The sequence below is a fragment of the Chenopodium album genome, chromosome 21, assembly GCF_948465745.1.
Source record: "Chenopodium album chromosome 21, dcCheAlbu1.1, whole genome shotgun sequence".
Classification (NCBI taxonomy): domain Eukaryota; kingdom Viridiplantae; phylum Streptophyta; class Magnoliopsida; order Caryophyllales; family Amaranthaceae; genus Chenopodium; species Chenopodium album.
The window spans coordinates 34,716,960-34,731,577 of record NC_137854.1 but is presented as its reverse complement, the minus strand read 5'-3'; the positions used below and the strand labels follow the sequence as shown (position 1 = coordinate 34,731,577).

Below are 14,618 nucleotides of genomic sequence, written 5' to 3'. Positions count from 1 at the left end.
AAATTTATTACATTTCACACGTCATAAAAAAAGAAAAAGAATTTTGAACCAAAAATTGATAAGAGCGACCTCAAATTCCATTTAATTCCGCGCCTAATCCATCATCTATAAAAGGGACCTCCCGGAGCACCGAAGAGCGAAACCACTAACAAATTCACAATTACAATTCCTCAATTTCTCTCTCTAAAAACCTCATTCTCTCATTTTTCTCTCTCTCTAAAACTGAAGTTCTTCCTTCAAAAAATCGTCTGAGTTTCATCTCTATAATGCCGGAAATGTACGCACTCAAGTAAGTTCTCTACTGGAAATTCGCAACTTGAAATTTTGATCTGAAGATCATTCATATGTTTATGAATTTTTGTATTTTTGAATTTTGATGCAGATCTGAAGAACAGAGCCAGCAACTACAGCTTGTTCAACGAGAAGAAATCGAAGATGAAGAGGACTTGTTCGAAGCTATCGACAAATGTTTGATTTCTCTCTCTAAATTTATAGCGATTTACTTGTTTTTGGCGTGAAATTGAATTTCAAAAGAAATTGCTCAATATTCCAGTTGCATAATTTGGATAGCTGAATTGATACTCTGTTTTTCTAGCTGTTATTGTTAGATGTGGTTGAAACCTAGCTTAATCGCTAAATTCATATAGATTTTTCTCCGATTTTAAATGGAATTTTATGTTTCTACTTTCGATTGGTTTAATACTCTTTAGTATGAAATGCTTTAATATTTTCTACCTATTTCGCCTAATTTTTAAATTCTCACGCTGAACGGTTGAATTTCATAGCTCATATTGAACTTCCTTTGATTCTTCTCTTGAAATGCATACAAGTTCAAATTTCGTAGAACTCAAATTATGCGCTTCAATAGTTGATTTGTCGATTCGATACTGTGTTTTTCGCGCTAAATGCTAAAATATCGTATGATTACAGTCGCATAGATTTTGAAATCAGAATCGACAATCTAGACTTAATTAGTTTGCTTGAAACTTCAAATTTTTCATTCAAATTTTTAGTAAATTTCAGAGTTCTACTCTTTAATCGCTTGATCAAAGTTAAGCTGGTATGATAACTATTGTGCCAATATGCTTAGATCGTCAGAATTTTTCTTGCGAATTCTTCTAATTTGAAAAATAATTGCGATGAATGCTTAATTCGTCCAAATTATTCTCAATTTTCGGCGCATTACACTTAAGACTTAACGTTCAGAAATTATTTTTCATTAGTGATTGCACATGGAATCAATGCTGGAGATGTTAAGAAGCTTCAAGATGCTGGAATATACACTTGTAATGGCTTGATGATGCAGACGAAGAAGGTTTTCCATCATTTGTTGTGTTTTTTTTTTTTTACTTTGAATTTGAATTTAGAATTTAGAATTATGCTATTTCCTCTGAAACTTCTTGATACATCTTTCCTCTTTTGTGTATGTGAAGAATTTGACTGGTATCAAAGGATTGTCTGAGGCTAAAGTTGATAAGATATGCGAAGCTGCTGAGAAGATTGTGGTATGTTCTTTGCAATCTGATTTCTCAATTAATCGGTTTATTGGATTGGTTTTGGAGGTAATCAAATCATAATGTTATGCTTTAATTTGCCCAGAATTATGGTTACATTACAGGAAGTGATGCTTTGCTCAAAGTAAGTGTAGCTTTGATCCTGTTCCCTATAAATTTTAAAAGTCAGAATTCGAATTGTGTAGTTTTAGCTGTTTACTACTTCTAATTCTATCTTAATTGTTATTTACATTAGAGAAAGTCTGTGATTCGCATAACCACCGGAAGCCAGTCATTAGACGAGTTATTAGGAGGTAACCATATGGCATATGCTCTTTTGATCAGTATAATTCATATTATTCTTATTCAAATTACTAGCATCTTGGCATATATTAGAGTTCAATTGTATGTTTAACACTCTTATTATGTTTCATTGGAAAAGGTGGAATCGAAACATCAGCAATTACTGAAACATTTGGAGAATTTCGGTGAGGACCCCAAACAGTATCTTGAATCTCCTTATTGGCTGTATTACACTATTACTTGTTCTTATAGATTTAAGTTTATAATCTATGAAGTTTATGCTCTTGATTCCTCATCCTACTGCTGTGGCAACATTTCCGAGGTTTCTGTGAATGTTGAATCATTTTTTGCTCAGAAAATGACTAGCTGACTGTATTCCAATTTTTTTTTTTACTCTTTTGATTTTAAGGCTTACCAACTACATTTTCTAGACTTTGTGATTGATTATATACTAGCATAAGCAAATTTTATTATGTTGAGTAGTTGGCTATCTACTTTTCTGACCTCATGGCTTGATAATGATTCTGTTCAGCTCTGGAAAAACTCAGCTAGCACATACTCTATGTGTCTCAACACAGGTAAATCTTATTGAATGCCAGATTCATGATCTTAAACAGCTAAATTTTGGTTGACAGTAAGTTTAATCAGTATAACAACAGGAACTAATCACTAGTTTAGACCATATTCTGGTTGGGATTGCAATTTGATGAAAGTAGATTAGTGCTTACAGCCTCTGACCTGTGTAGTTGTTAACAGTCAGGTTTTACTGTTTCAGTTAATATGCTACTTTAGTCGAACATTTCAACCCTAGGATCAGATTTACAGGAAACTGAAGGGTGTTCACTGATGAATTAGGATGATAGTTACTTGAATTAATGAGTTTGTAAGCCGGCGACACATTACCTCAGTTGCTTTTTTAAGAGAATAAGAAATGGTCTCACATGTTCTGTTAATGAAGGATATATTGTCCATGCATGTGTTTGATGTACTTGAGGGTAGAAGTCTCAATTTAAACTGGTAAAATTTACTTGTTTTGCAATGCTTGCCTGCAGCTTCCGACTAGCATGAGAGGAGGAAATGGGAAGGTTGCCTACATCGACACTGAAGGAACTTTGTATCCTCTCTTGTCATTCTTTTTAGTTTTGGAGTACTGAAACAGATTGAAACTTCTGCAAATGAAGTACATAAAAAATAGTTTTCTCTTCACTTACTACACTACAGTCGACCTGATCGTATTGTGCCAATTGCTGAAAGGTTTGGGATGGATGCTGCTGCTGTCCTAGACAATGTAAAATGCAACCTCATGACCACTTAATTTTGTGTCTGAGTTATTATATAGCACATGATGACTTGTTTTATATATCTTTCAATCTTATAGATCATATATGCACGTGCATATACGTATGAACATCAGCACAACCTCCTCCTTGGCTTGGCTGCAAAAATGGCTGAGGAACCCTTCCGATTACTGGTGAGTACTCGCAATTTCTTATTTAAAAAAAAAATTAGCTACCAGAAAAATCCTCTCATAAAATTCTTGGCTAACATGATTTTTTCGTTGAATTTTTAGATTGTAGATTCTGTCATTGCTCTATTCCGAGTGGATTTCTCTGGAAGAGGAGAGCTTGCAGACCGACAGGTAATTTGTTGAAAGATATGAAACAATCTCCATTATTGAACACTATCCATGATAAACAAATATGTATGAATTTTGGAAGGATCTCCTGGATGCAGTGGATTTCTCATTCATTTTTCTGCTTAATTCTATATCTTGACTGGAATTTAATTGCATTTGCAGCAAAAACTGGCCCAAATGCTGTCTCGTTTGATAAAAATTGCTGAAGAGTTCAACATTGCTGTATATCTTACTAATCAAGGTAATAATCTATCTTATATTCTTATTTCTTATGGTAACTGTTTTCCAAAAATCCGTAACCAATCTGACTTGGATTCTCAAGAGTAGAGATTCATGCAAATAGTTATAATCAAACCATTGATCAACTCTAGCCAACTAATCAAATGCTGCTTGCAGTTATCGCTGACCCAGCAGGAGGAGTTTTTGTTACGGACCCTAAGAAACCAGCAGGCGGTCATGTCTTAGCCCATGCATCAACAATAAGGTTGATGTTCAGGAAGGGAAAAGGTGAACAGCGTATCTGCAAGGTGTTTGATGCCCCAAATCTGCCAGAGGCCGAAGCTATATCCTTTTTCTATTGACACTTGCACTACTATTAAATGCAAATTGAATTATTCTGCATCATCACAAAAGTTCATTCATCACAGTAATATACTTATGTTAACACCTTGACACCAGCACGTATTTCAGATTACACCAGGTGGAATCGCGGATGCAAAGGACTGAAGCTAGCAGACAATCAAATCAATTTATCTGATACCAGAAAGAGCGGAAAAGTTGCCTGGTTTTCTACTGCCATTATTTAGCTTTAAGACATAGTTATCTACAGCCAGGAATGCATTATACTTATACATATTAGATATTACTAAGTGAAAACTCTGTACAACTTAAGCAGCCATGCAGAGAGCGAGTTATTCTTTCGCCTTTTACTAAAGAATACCTTGTGCTTGCTGCATTTAGTGGCATATGTTTATTTTTGGAAAAAGTTCCTTAAACAATTGCAGTCTGAAATGTTGTCTGCTACTAGCATAAGTATTTTGCTGTAGGATTTATTGCATAGTATAAACGAAAAATTCACGTAAATGAGTAAGGATGACTTTTGAGCTCTCTTTTTCTTTCGGGGTAACGATTTGGTTGGCTGTGTCAGGAATATGCAGTATTGCAACAAATGGGCAAACACCCAACCAAAGTTAGGTAAGTCATGAATAGCAAGAGTAGTCCATGTCTTTCAGAGATGTATAAAATAGAACAAAGAGCAGACTACCAGAGGAAATGCAAAAAACCAGCAGAGAGAGGCAGTAGTGAAGAATATTTAGTTTTCATTTTTTTGTATAGATTTTGCTAAGGTATTTAGACGCATAAGAAATAAATACTATGCAAGTATCAGATAGATCAACTGGGCATACTCCGGTCAAATAGACATCTTGTGCATTGCAGTCGAGTTTTATTATCTTTTCTTATGTAGCAACCTGAAAGAGCTGTGATAAAACTCTTCATTAGACCATCAAAATAAAAGTGGTAATTAGTAACAAGGTGCATCTTTGTATATATATCAATTTTCGATACTTTAAGGCTTTAAGCTGTTGAAGGATTGACCTGTTTTGAAGCAAAAAAACCATCAAGTTGTTTGACAGATCAGATGCTGTATCAATTAAGTCCATTTCTAAATGATCCAACATACCAAAATCTCAAAATATTGTAAATTTCAATGTACGACACAAGAACAAAGTCTAAACTGGGAAAAGATAGACCCCCCTAACATATAAACAGCTTAAAAACTTCCTAAACAAAAATAATCGAACATATAAGCTAAGAAATCTGATACAATGATTTGGTGAGGAGTGCCAGGCCTGTGCAGCAGTGCAACGCATAGGCGACACTTGAGAATCCCAGCAGCAAGCTACTGTGGTGGATCCTCCCCCTTAAAACATAAATTTAATATCGTTGTGAGTCATTGACCCACGTATCAGATATTAAACTGATAAGAACAGATACTACACTTGATCTTAGCCAAAAGGCCGAGAAAGGTATGATTTGTAAAGTCTCAATTCCAGCGTTTTATATCCTATAGTTGTTGTATCCACTTCGTTTGTTTCGATGTGGAAATCACTTTTATTGGGGGCATTGTCCACAGCAGCACCCTTCAGGATCTCAGAACTCGGTAACACCATTATGATGTCCACAGCAGCACTATCTCGAGCTTGAACAACTTATACTTCAGTGAAGTAGATAATTTACTACATACCAGGAGCTCTACTAATGCTATGACAATATGTTAGTATCATTTAGATTAATTTTATTTCATCATTCTATAATCTATAGTAACAGATCAATGTCAGGGGCAAAAAAAAATATGCTTTCATCATTCTATAATAACAGAGCAATGTCAGGGGCAAAAAGGTCAAAAAAATTTGGACCATTTCTCGATTTGTGCGTGTCATCCTTGCGCAGGGGCCATGCTAATCTTCTCTGTATCGTTCCAATTTTATCAGATGTCTCCGAAGAGACAATCTTATGTGCTACTCTACAAAATATAAACCAAGCAGCCTCTTAAAAAGCCTTCGATGTGGGACAAAAATATCTTAAGAAAAGTTAGAATACTAGCTTCTCTCCGAACTTTATAAAATTTCTATCGTTTACTCTCCCTGACACGAATGTGACTGAAACTGAATAACTCAATAATTTTTCACCTCCTACTTAATTATATTATAAATTTCTAATAATTAACTAACATAAACAAATATGCAAAAGATAAATTATGATTAATAAAGAACGTGTTGATTCTGCCTCGATAAACAAGGCTCCCTTTGCATTGCAATCGATCTCATAACGACCATTAGTGTCGTTTAATTTTAACCTTCCCACCATCGGATAAAATGGCACTAAGGCTCTACCTAGAGCCTCCTTCAAAATATTGGTGTCAAATTTTTTTGTAGTAGACATATTATTAGGAGAACAGAGGTAGAGAACATTAGTATGTGAATAAGGAGTACATATCATCATGTGTAGCTTTGAGAGCCAAAGACTACCTTTTGGAGTCTCATTAGTTGGCATACCATGCTTGATTTCTTCACTTTGATTACGCTCATTGTTCTATAGTTTTGATGAATAACTCTTAGGTTCAAAGGTTGATTCTTTTTTTTTTTTTTTTCGAAATTAAGGTATGTATTGATAAAATGACAATAGGGGGTATTTTATAGCCTTTTTAAAATAAATGTAAAAAAAACATATATCCTTTTATTGTGGGTTACTGGGCTAGAGGTTTTTATTATTAATTGCATAGGTTGCACGGAAACGGATACGGGTACAAAAACGGATACGGATACGGGGAGGGGATACGGCAAAATTAAAATTCCAAAAACCGGGTACGGCATGGATACGGCAAAAAAAATAAGCAAAATATAAATCTATATAAAAAAACGAAAAAAAAAATCACAAAATTCAAAACATAACAACATTAATGATTAAAATCACATTTAGTCTTGAAACACAAAAGAAAGAAAAATAAATAAAAACCTACTAATAATAGGAATCGAAATATGAGAAGAAGAAGAAAAAAAGGAAAAAAAATATATATATATATATATATATTAATAACACCCATAATTGGAAAAAAAAAAAGTTAAAAAAAAAAGTTAGAACAAAAGAAACAGAGAGCAAGAGAAAGAAGCAGAGTACTCCCAGCACTCCGCAGCTAGTGGTGGCCTGGTCGGAGATGGTGGTCGGGCAACAAGCCTACAGAAGCAGGTCGCCGATCTACTCCATCGTCTTTGTATTTTAAGATTTAGGGTTTCCAAATTGCAAAGGTAAGTAATTAAAGATGGGTTTTTTTTAGGGTTGGGCTTCAATTTCTACTAGGGGACGTCCAAAAAGGCAAAAAGTAACTTAGCCGTCCCCGAAACGTCCCCAAGTCACCTGAATGCCGTACCCGAAAAGGCTCACCGTACCACTTTTCAAGGGTACGCCATGGGGACGTATCCTAGGCGTACCCGTACCCGTACCCGTTTCCGTCCCCGATACGTCCCTGGTACGGAAACGGCATGGAGGAGGCGTACCCATGCATCATTACACAAGATGCAACTTCTTATTTCAGGAGCTTATATGTTAAGATACTCCACAGTTATGGATCCTTGGTTGGGAGTAATTTTAGGATGGGTCTTTGACTTTCATCTGAAACCTTGTTGATTTAATATAAATTATACTGGTACACAATTATAAAATAGGTTTGATAACTCATAATTGAACTTGTTAGCCCCTATTTGAACAAAGTTCTATTTGAACAAAGTTCTACACCTTCATTATATAATTATTCTGTACTCGTAATAATTAGTAATTCACACATTCTTATATATGGCTAGCCACACCACGTGGTTGGCCACAGATAGGACATACGTTTAATAATAATACTACATATAATTTCTTCTCTAGAAGCGTTCATGTTTCATGCTAATGTTTGAAGACGAAAAAACAGACATTCGTCAATAAGTCAAGCCCGTATTTGGGCATGGATGAGATGGGTTGTCACCCAAGGCACCCCCTTATTTTGGCATGGATGAGATGGGTGGTATGATTTGTTATGTAGCAACCTGCAATTGACGAGATAGAACTCTTGATTAGGCCATCAAAATAAAAGGGATATTTATTCATATATCACCATTTGACCTGTTTTGAAGCACTATAACCATCATGATGTGTGTGACAGCTGCTGCACCAAGTGACCAAGTCCATTTCATCATAATCTTAAAAACCAAAATTTCAAAAATATCAAGTACTTCAATAATTTAACAAGTATCAAATCTAACAGATTTGTTACAGTATACAAAGCTAAGGGCATATTCATTAATTCTGATTCATAATCTCTATCATACTATAGTACAATTAAAAAAAATGGTCACAGTTGATAAATTTTGACCACATTGGGAGTTCTACTAATGATATGATCACTGATCTAATCTCAACAGCATATGATTGTGGGTCAATGGTGCTTAGACTGCTTGATGCTTAACAAATATGTACTTCGTATTTGATAAAAAGCTAAATCACCCCTTTCTAGATATGGTGCAAATATGTATCACATTCCGGGTTTACGAAGGCTTTTAATTTTATCTAAACTGTAGTTTTATCACATTCCGGGTTTACGGAGGCTTGTAATCAGCTCAGTATGCTCTTTGGTTCTTTACAGTATAAGACCAGAACACTATAATCACAAGTTCAGAACAGAGCAATGTCAGGGGCAAAAAGGTCAAAAAAGATCATTATTTAAATAATGATTTATTTCAACAATATTCAGTTCAGCTCAATCAGTTCAGTTGTCTCCGAAAAGACAGCCCTTATTAGACGCCAGACTATATAAAAAAAGTAGCTTTTAAAAATTCTTTCGATGTGGGACAAAAAGAGACTATACATTAGTATTTTTACCACAACGCCCACAGAATTCCAGCTTCTGAAGGTACCAAATTGAAGCCAAATCTCATCAGATGTTTTCCCAATCTTATGAAAACACAAATCAATTTCACAATTTTCCCATCAAAAAAGAAAAAAAATCACGATTTTCCTGTGATAATTCTCTTATATGTCACAAATTAGCAATACAACTTTAGGCCTTATAATTTGCATACTTGTTTTAATCGATTGTCTCAAATTAATTGCACACTTGAAGTTATCAGGCTTATCACTTACATTTAATCCTTTTAAATTTAGATCCATCACTTTTCTCCTTTCTTTCTTTGATCTAAACCCTTATACTAATAATTAAGTTCTTTTACTCCCCTTGAGATATGCATACATGATTGAAAGTCGAAACCAAATAACTCGTTTACCACCTCTACTTACATTATATTTAAGAATCCTAATCCCTTATTCCATTATTCAAGTATTTAACAAACATAGACAACGATGCAAAAGATAACTCAGGACAAATAAAGACACAAAACAAAACAAGAGTTAATTTAAAAGTAGAGTTCGAACACTCAATTACTCATGCAACTGGGGTTGGAAAGTAAAGGGGATCAAAGATTAGTGATTAAGATATAAGGAGTTGAAACAATTTGAAAGATTTATTACAGAAATGTTTGAATTATAACAACAAAATTTGTTCAGGAGTGAAAAGAACATAGCTCCAAGACTAAACATCAGCCTTAGATCACCTCAAACTTGGAAAAATGTTTGGGTAGTTGTTTTCAGATTAAATAAATCATTGTCAGGCCCGTATCTGGGATAATGGGCTATCGTGAAAGGCCCATAAAATGAGCCCAAGGTATGCTTTCAACAATAAGCTTCACATACGGAATATCATTATGGAACGGAGGGAGTAATTCACAATTAAACTTCACATCAAATCATTCCTTTTTAATTTCTTACTCGTATTTCTGTAGACTCTTTACATATGTTTCCAATGATGTTTTTCTTTAATTGCTAATGCTATGAACTAATACAATAAGTCTAAATACAAAATTTTAAACCTCCAAATTTCAAATGAAGACACCATAGGACTATAGGAGGAGATGTAACAAATAATTTTGAAACATCTCTATATTTGATAAAATAAAATCAGCTCACTTTTTTTTTTTTTTTTTTTTTTGGAACAAGCAGGTTTCGAAGCCCATACATTTGTTAGGAAAAGGAAAAAGTATTAAAAATAAAAAATAAATAAAATAAAATAAAACTTACTAAACTGAACAAAGCTTGTTGCTTAAAGGCAAATGAATCATGAAAATAAAAGAAAAGTCAATAAACCATTCCAACTGCTCTACTCAAATCATCTAATGAGCGGTTCAACTTCATACAAGTTTTTTGTACTGCTGAAGAATTAACATAGATGGTACTCCGTATAACATTGTATTGCTTAATCATTAACAAATTTATCATATAAAAAGGATACCACATGTTCAAAGTGTCAAAAGTAAAGGACTAGAGATCAGTCCAACTATAACTCCAACATAGAAAACTGTAAGAAACTAATCAAGATATTAGCAGGCAGAATTCTACAACAAATTTGATTACAAACGGTCCGATACTGAGTGTATGGTAATAGCTCACATCACAAGAACCTGCCATGAAAAATAACCGATCCAGCAAAATCCTCGCAACTGTAGTCTTGAACATCCCGTGTAAGGCGGCTAGACTCTGGTCGTACTTTGTTCTATTCAAACCCTTTCTGAGTGCCACTTCCATATTGTTCATATACATTAAACATAAGAAGACAACAAAAGGCCTTGACCACCATCATCTAACAACCACAAATATCTCTATGATTTCTCTTTGGTAACAACTGATGTCAACTAGTTTGACCAAAGAAGTAGAGGACAAGAAATCCTCCAATAATTGAATTCAATGAAAAATGCTCTCAGCTCATTTCATTGATGATGCACGCCATCTCTTCATAACATCGAGCATGATCTCGTTCCATGTATCAATTGGTCCTGGCAAGCACCAGTGCACACAATCGTTCTGAACACGTTCCTTAATCCCATCGGCAAAAGGGTTAGGATACATGTAAGGGCCGGGGTGACCATCAGGCCTCAACATAGCCAGCTTGGTGACATCTAATGCCGCTACCCTAACCTTAGGCATAGCATTATTATCAGCATTTAGCATTGTCTTAGCCTTTTCCACTTCTTCAACCTCTGCTTGCCTCATACGGGAATCCATCCAATCGAGAGATTTCTCCTCTTCCAGGTATGGCTTTGTCTTAGAGCAAGCTCCAAACTGATCCCATTCCCCTTCAAAATGATGTGGAGAAAATGTAGTCACAATAACATCAATACCATTCCCTTCCGACTTTGATTTCCTTTCAATAATCGCCTTTAGGCTGGTGTTAAAGGCCTTGCCAAACACATCATAGAACTCAACATCAGTACAATTCATACTATCAAGAGCATGGCACCCGAGATCAACTTTCCCATCGCGATATATAGCAGGATGCAAATACCAATGACCAATTGACAGAACCACCATATCAATCGAATCCAGCTCAGAACCCCACCTCTCATCAACCGAATCAAAGAACAATTGATTGTAATTTATTGTCCCATCACTTGATTTCTCAATCCCATTAACAAGAAAAGGTGACCAATACACAGAAACATTCACATTATGGGAAGGGAAATGCCATCTCCTGAACTTATTATCATCCCCATTCGAGTAAATCAGATTTGGGGGCGAAACCGAGCTTAACATACACAACAAAGACTCTAACTGATTCCTTGCCATGGAATCCCCAACAAAAGCCAAGTGTTTTCCTTCAAGAATTTGCAAAAACAATTGAGGGTCAAACCTATCAAGATTGCATTCTTTTGGTTGCCATTTCCAATAAAGATAATCCATATCAGGTCTTCCATGATTCATACAATTTTGCCCATCTTTAATTGTTCCACAACTTGAGCCATTATACAAAGGTCCTTTCTTTTCTTGGACCCATTTCCCATTAGTATAATCACAAATTGATGCAATTTCCTTACTTTCTTCTTCTGCTAAAATTAAAAAGGAAATTTTTTAAGAATATAATTAATTAATATCCCAGAAAATTAAATCAGGTAATGTTTACAATAAAGATCCTGAGAAAAAGATATCTAACCTTTTGGGGGTGGTGTGGATGAAATTAGAATCTCATTCACATTTTCCTTTTCTGTTCAATAAAATATAAATACATAATTTATCAATTCTCAAGTCAAATTTAGGTCTAAATATAAACAAATCCAGAAATTAAATTTGGAAATTTTCTTAACATAAATAAACAAAGAAAATCAGACTTTTTTCTGCTCAATATACAAAACCCAAAACTTTAAAAGTTGTAATTAAGCATTAAATATCCAAAAATAAGCTAAAAAACCTCACCTTTAGGAGGTTCTGACACTGAATCCAAAACCCCATTTCCAGTTTTTTCCGCTGTAAAAAAACAGAACACATAATAATCAGCAATTTCACAAAACCCAGAAACTTAAATTAGCTAAGAAAATACAAAAATCAAATTAAATTAAAAAAAAAAAATTACCTTTAGAAATGGGATTAAGATTAGAAAACTGATCTTTAATAACAGAAGAAGAATCCAGAAGAGGAGGAGGAGAAGGGTAAAGGTAAAAATGGAGGAGAGCTAATGGAACTATTGCATAAAGTACATAAGGTAACAATTTCCTGGTTAAAGATTGTTGATGAGATTGTTGTGTTTTCCAAAGATTTCCCATTTTTTTGGTTTCTTGATTTTCTTTCTCTGTTTTACTTTCTCTCTCTAACTCTTTTTGTAGCTCAAAAAAGCTCCAACATAATATGAAAATGGTGATTTACTGTAATAATAACGAAGTTGTGGAGTATTACTTATATCTAATTGTAGTTTTTTTTTAAATTATATTTTTAGTGTTGATTTGTTTATTTGAATTGGCATTTTGAAGGAGACAATTTGACAGAAAGAAAGTGGAGGGCAAATAAGGAAAATATTAAAATTAAAGAGTATAAACAGAGAGTGAAAAAGAGATCTGATTAAGTCAAAACTTTAAATAAACCCAAGAATTTAGGTAAGTTAGGCCAACTAATCTATTTCTCTCATGTGTAAATTTAGAATTTTGAAGAGATAATTTTATTTTTCAATTTTTACAGTATATATTTTCTTGGCTATTGGAGCTAAAGAATAAAATTAACTTGGCCAAGCAAATGCAAGCTAATTTATTGCTGAAAAAGCCCTTTTTTTTTTTTTTTTTTTTTTTTGTTTAGAGAGCCATAAAGGCGGGGGTGAGAATCGATCTCAAAATCTTTTGGAATCGGAAAGGAAACTCTAACCACTTGAGCTACATATGTGAGATTGATATATCAATAAAATTAACATTAATAAGTAAATTGAGGAAGTGGGGCACATTTAAATATCAAGCAAAATATATAATCATTGAAAAACTAGTTATAAATGGGGTTAGTTTAAAATCCTAAGCGGTATCAAATTTATAGATCCTTAAGTGATTATAATTAAATTTAATCTTTAGAATCTTAAAGCTGAGCAGAACTATAACTGGAAAAAATAAAAATAAATAAATAAATAAATAAAAAAGGTCAAATTTCAAATAACATATATCCAATCCAAATATCAAAAAAATGATTAACCACCATTTGAACCTTAATCAAATTAGACATTTGAAACTTAATCTTTATATCTAAATTTTTATTTGGCTTTTTGGTGAAACTAGGACGGTGAATGTGTGCGATGCACGCATAGCTAGCCATGTTCGGGAAGCTATTCTAATTAAATAAATTGATTTTAGTACATGTTTGGGTCTAGTCCATGTCCTAAGCCCAAGATACTTGAAATAACGAAAATACCCCTCTATAATCCAGCACATCATTAATCATTACAAAGTACGGAGTTGCCTCTAATTTGTCCACTCAAGTACAAGTCTGCCACCTGAAAAGTACAACTATAAATAGTTCATCATTCATTAATGATAAGGACTTTTTCTGATTTCTCTCCTTCCCTCACTAGAAAGTACTCTCTCTATACTCTCTCTCTCTTGAAAGTGCGATTTGCTAACTAAAGCATCGGAGGGGCTTTCCTGGGTCACACCCTCGAGGCAGCTAACCTTCTCTTTCTTCCAGGACTTTTAGGGGGAGTCTGTTTCCAGAAAACATTACATATTGTGTCTATTGCTAAATTATTGTGTACTCGATTGTAAAGATGTTAACAATACTCATTATTGAAGTTGAATGATTTTTTTCATTTATTCTGCGATGCATAATTAAAAATGGCTTTAACGGGAATAGTCGAATAGAATAATACTATAATAGTCATCTTTTAGCAGTAGACGACCATATGTGTACGAAAATGTTGCTCGTATTAAGGTAAAGGTAGGATTTCTTGCGAGAAGATGTACCTAAACTCCTCAATGTATCTAAAAATAAAATAAAAAAATTAAGATAAAGGGTAAGAGTGTAAGACCGCCAACAATGTGCTACATAGCCGTGTTGCTACTTGATAGTTGGGTTGACATTTATCTACGTCATTTTTTTGTACTTCGCATAATAATTTTCTTTTTTAAAGACTCGTCATTTTTTTTTCAGCTACCCTAATGTGATAAATTGATTTTAGTCCATACTCCCTCATATTTTTCGTAATGTTTTTGATAGAGTATATTTGTGTGTCTGCGAAAGCATAAAATAATTGCATATATTATTCCGTTGTTGGGTTTAATCATCTATCCCGCTGATGG

The 14,618-nt window shown here is 34.0% G+C and overlaps 2 protein-coding genes and 3 non-coding genes across 6 annotated transcripts; 2 read left to right on the top strand and 3 right to left on the bottom strand.

Moving 5' to 3' along the window:
* Nucleotides 1–266: 266 nt before the first annotated feature.
* Nucleotides 267–4,480, top strand: LOC145602476 (meiotic recombination protein DMC1 homolog). Its single transcript, XM_081658669.1, has 15 exons — nucleotides 267–289; nucleotides 383–468; nucleotides 1,224–1,315; nucleotides 1,434–1,505; nucleotides 1,600–1,638; nucleotides 1,750–1,807; nucleotides 1,936–1,981; nucleotides 2,329–2,374; nucleotides 2,849–2,910; nucleotides 3,018–3,084; nucleotides 3,175–3,267; nucleotides 3,367–3,435; nucleotides 3,595–3,673; nucleotides 3,829–3,995; nucleotides 4,114–4,480. Exons 1-15 carry the CDS (start codon nucleotides 267–269, stop codon nucleotides 4,156–4,158), a joined length of 1,044 nt encoding a protein of 347 aa, XP_081514795.1. The 3' UTR covers nucleotides 4,159–4,480.
* Nucleotides 4,317–4,432, top strand: LOC145603166 (U5 spliceosomal RNA). Its single transcript, XR_014104700.1, has one exon. It is a non-coding gene; the product is annotated as a U5 spliceosomal RNA (small nuclear RNA).
* A 786-nt stretch (nucleotides 4,481–5,266) lies between the features above and the next one.
* On the bottom strand, nucleotides 5,267–5,463 carry LOC145603337 (U2 spliceosomal RNA). Its single transcript, XR_014104846.1, has one exon. It is a non-coding gene; the product is annotated as a U2 spliceosomal RNA (small nuclear RNA).
* A 374-nt stretch (nucleotides 5,464–5,837) lies between these two features.
* LOC145603172 (U6 spliceosomal RNA) lies at nucleotides 5,838–5,940 on the bottom strand. The gene has a single exon (XR_014104705.1). It is a non-coding gene; the product is annotated as a U6 spliceosomal RNA (small nuclear RNA).
* A 4,327-nt stretch (nucleotides 5,941–10,267) lies between these two features.
* On the bottom strand, nucleotides 10,268–12,770 carry LOC145601570 (xyloglucan O-acetyltransferase 1-like). 2 transcript variants are annotated; one of them, XM_081657609.1, is made up of 4 exons: nucleotides 12,425–12,770; nucleotides 12,268–12,318; nucleotides 12,008–12,058; nucleotides 10,268–11,903 (listed from the first exon to the last, which is right to left on the bottom strand). In XM_081657609.1, exons 1-4 carry the CDS (start codon nucleotides 12,612–12,614, stop codon nucleotides 10,783–10,785), a joined length of 1,413 nt encoding a protein of 470 aa, XP_081513735.1. In that variant the 5' UTR covers nucleotides 12,615–12,770; the 3' UTR covers nucleotides 10,268–10,782. The 2 variants fall into 2 exon arrangements, with proteins under 2 accessions (XP_081513735.1, XP_081513736.1); XM_081657610.1 differs by having other exon boundaries at nucleotides 10,268–11,900.
* Nucleotides 12,771–14,618: the final 1,848 nt, after the last annotated feature.

What these genes read in the sequence shown, in the direction of transcription:
- LOC145602476 (XM_081658669.1), top strand. Translation starts at nt 267, where the DNA reads ATGCCGGAAATGTACGCACTCAA. An exon ending in CCGGAAATGTACGCACTCAA is followed by an intron (nt 290 to 382) that starts GTAAGTTCTCTA and finishes ATTTTGATGCAG; the next exon opens with ATCTGAAGAACAGAGCCAGC. An exon ending in TGTATATCTTACTAATCAAG is followed by an intron (nt 3,674 to 3,828) that starts GTAATAATCTAT and finishes TGCTGCTTGCAG; the next exon opens with TTATCGCTGACCCAGCAGGA.
- LOC145601570 (XM_081657609.1), bottom strand. Translation starts at nt 12,614, where the DNA reads ATGGGAAATCTTTGGAAAACACAACAATCTCATCAACAATCTTTAACC. An exon ending in AGTGTCAGAACCTCCTAAAG is followed by an intron (nt 12,059 to 12,267) that starts GTGAGGTTTTTT and finishes TTTATTGAACAG; the next exon opens with AAAAGGAAAATGTGAATGAG. An exon ending in ATCCACACCACCCCCAAAAG is followed by an intron (nt 11,904 to 12,007) that starts GTTAGATATCTT and finishes TTTTAATTTTAG; the next exon opens with CAGAAGAAGAAAGTAAGGAA.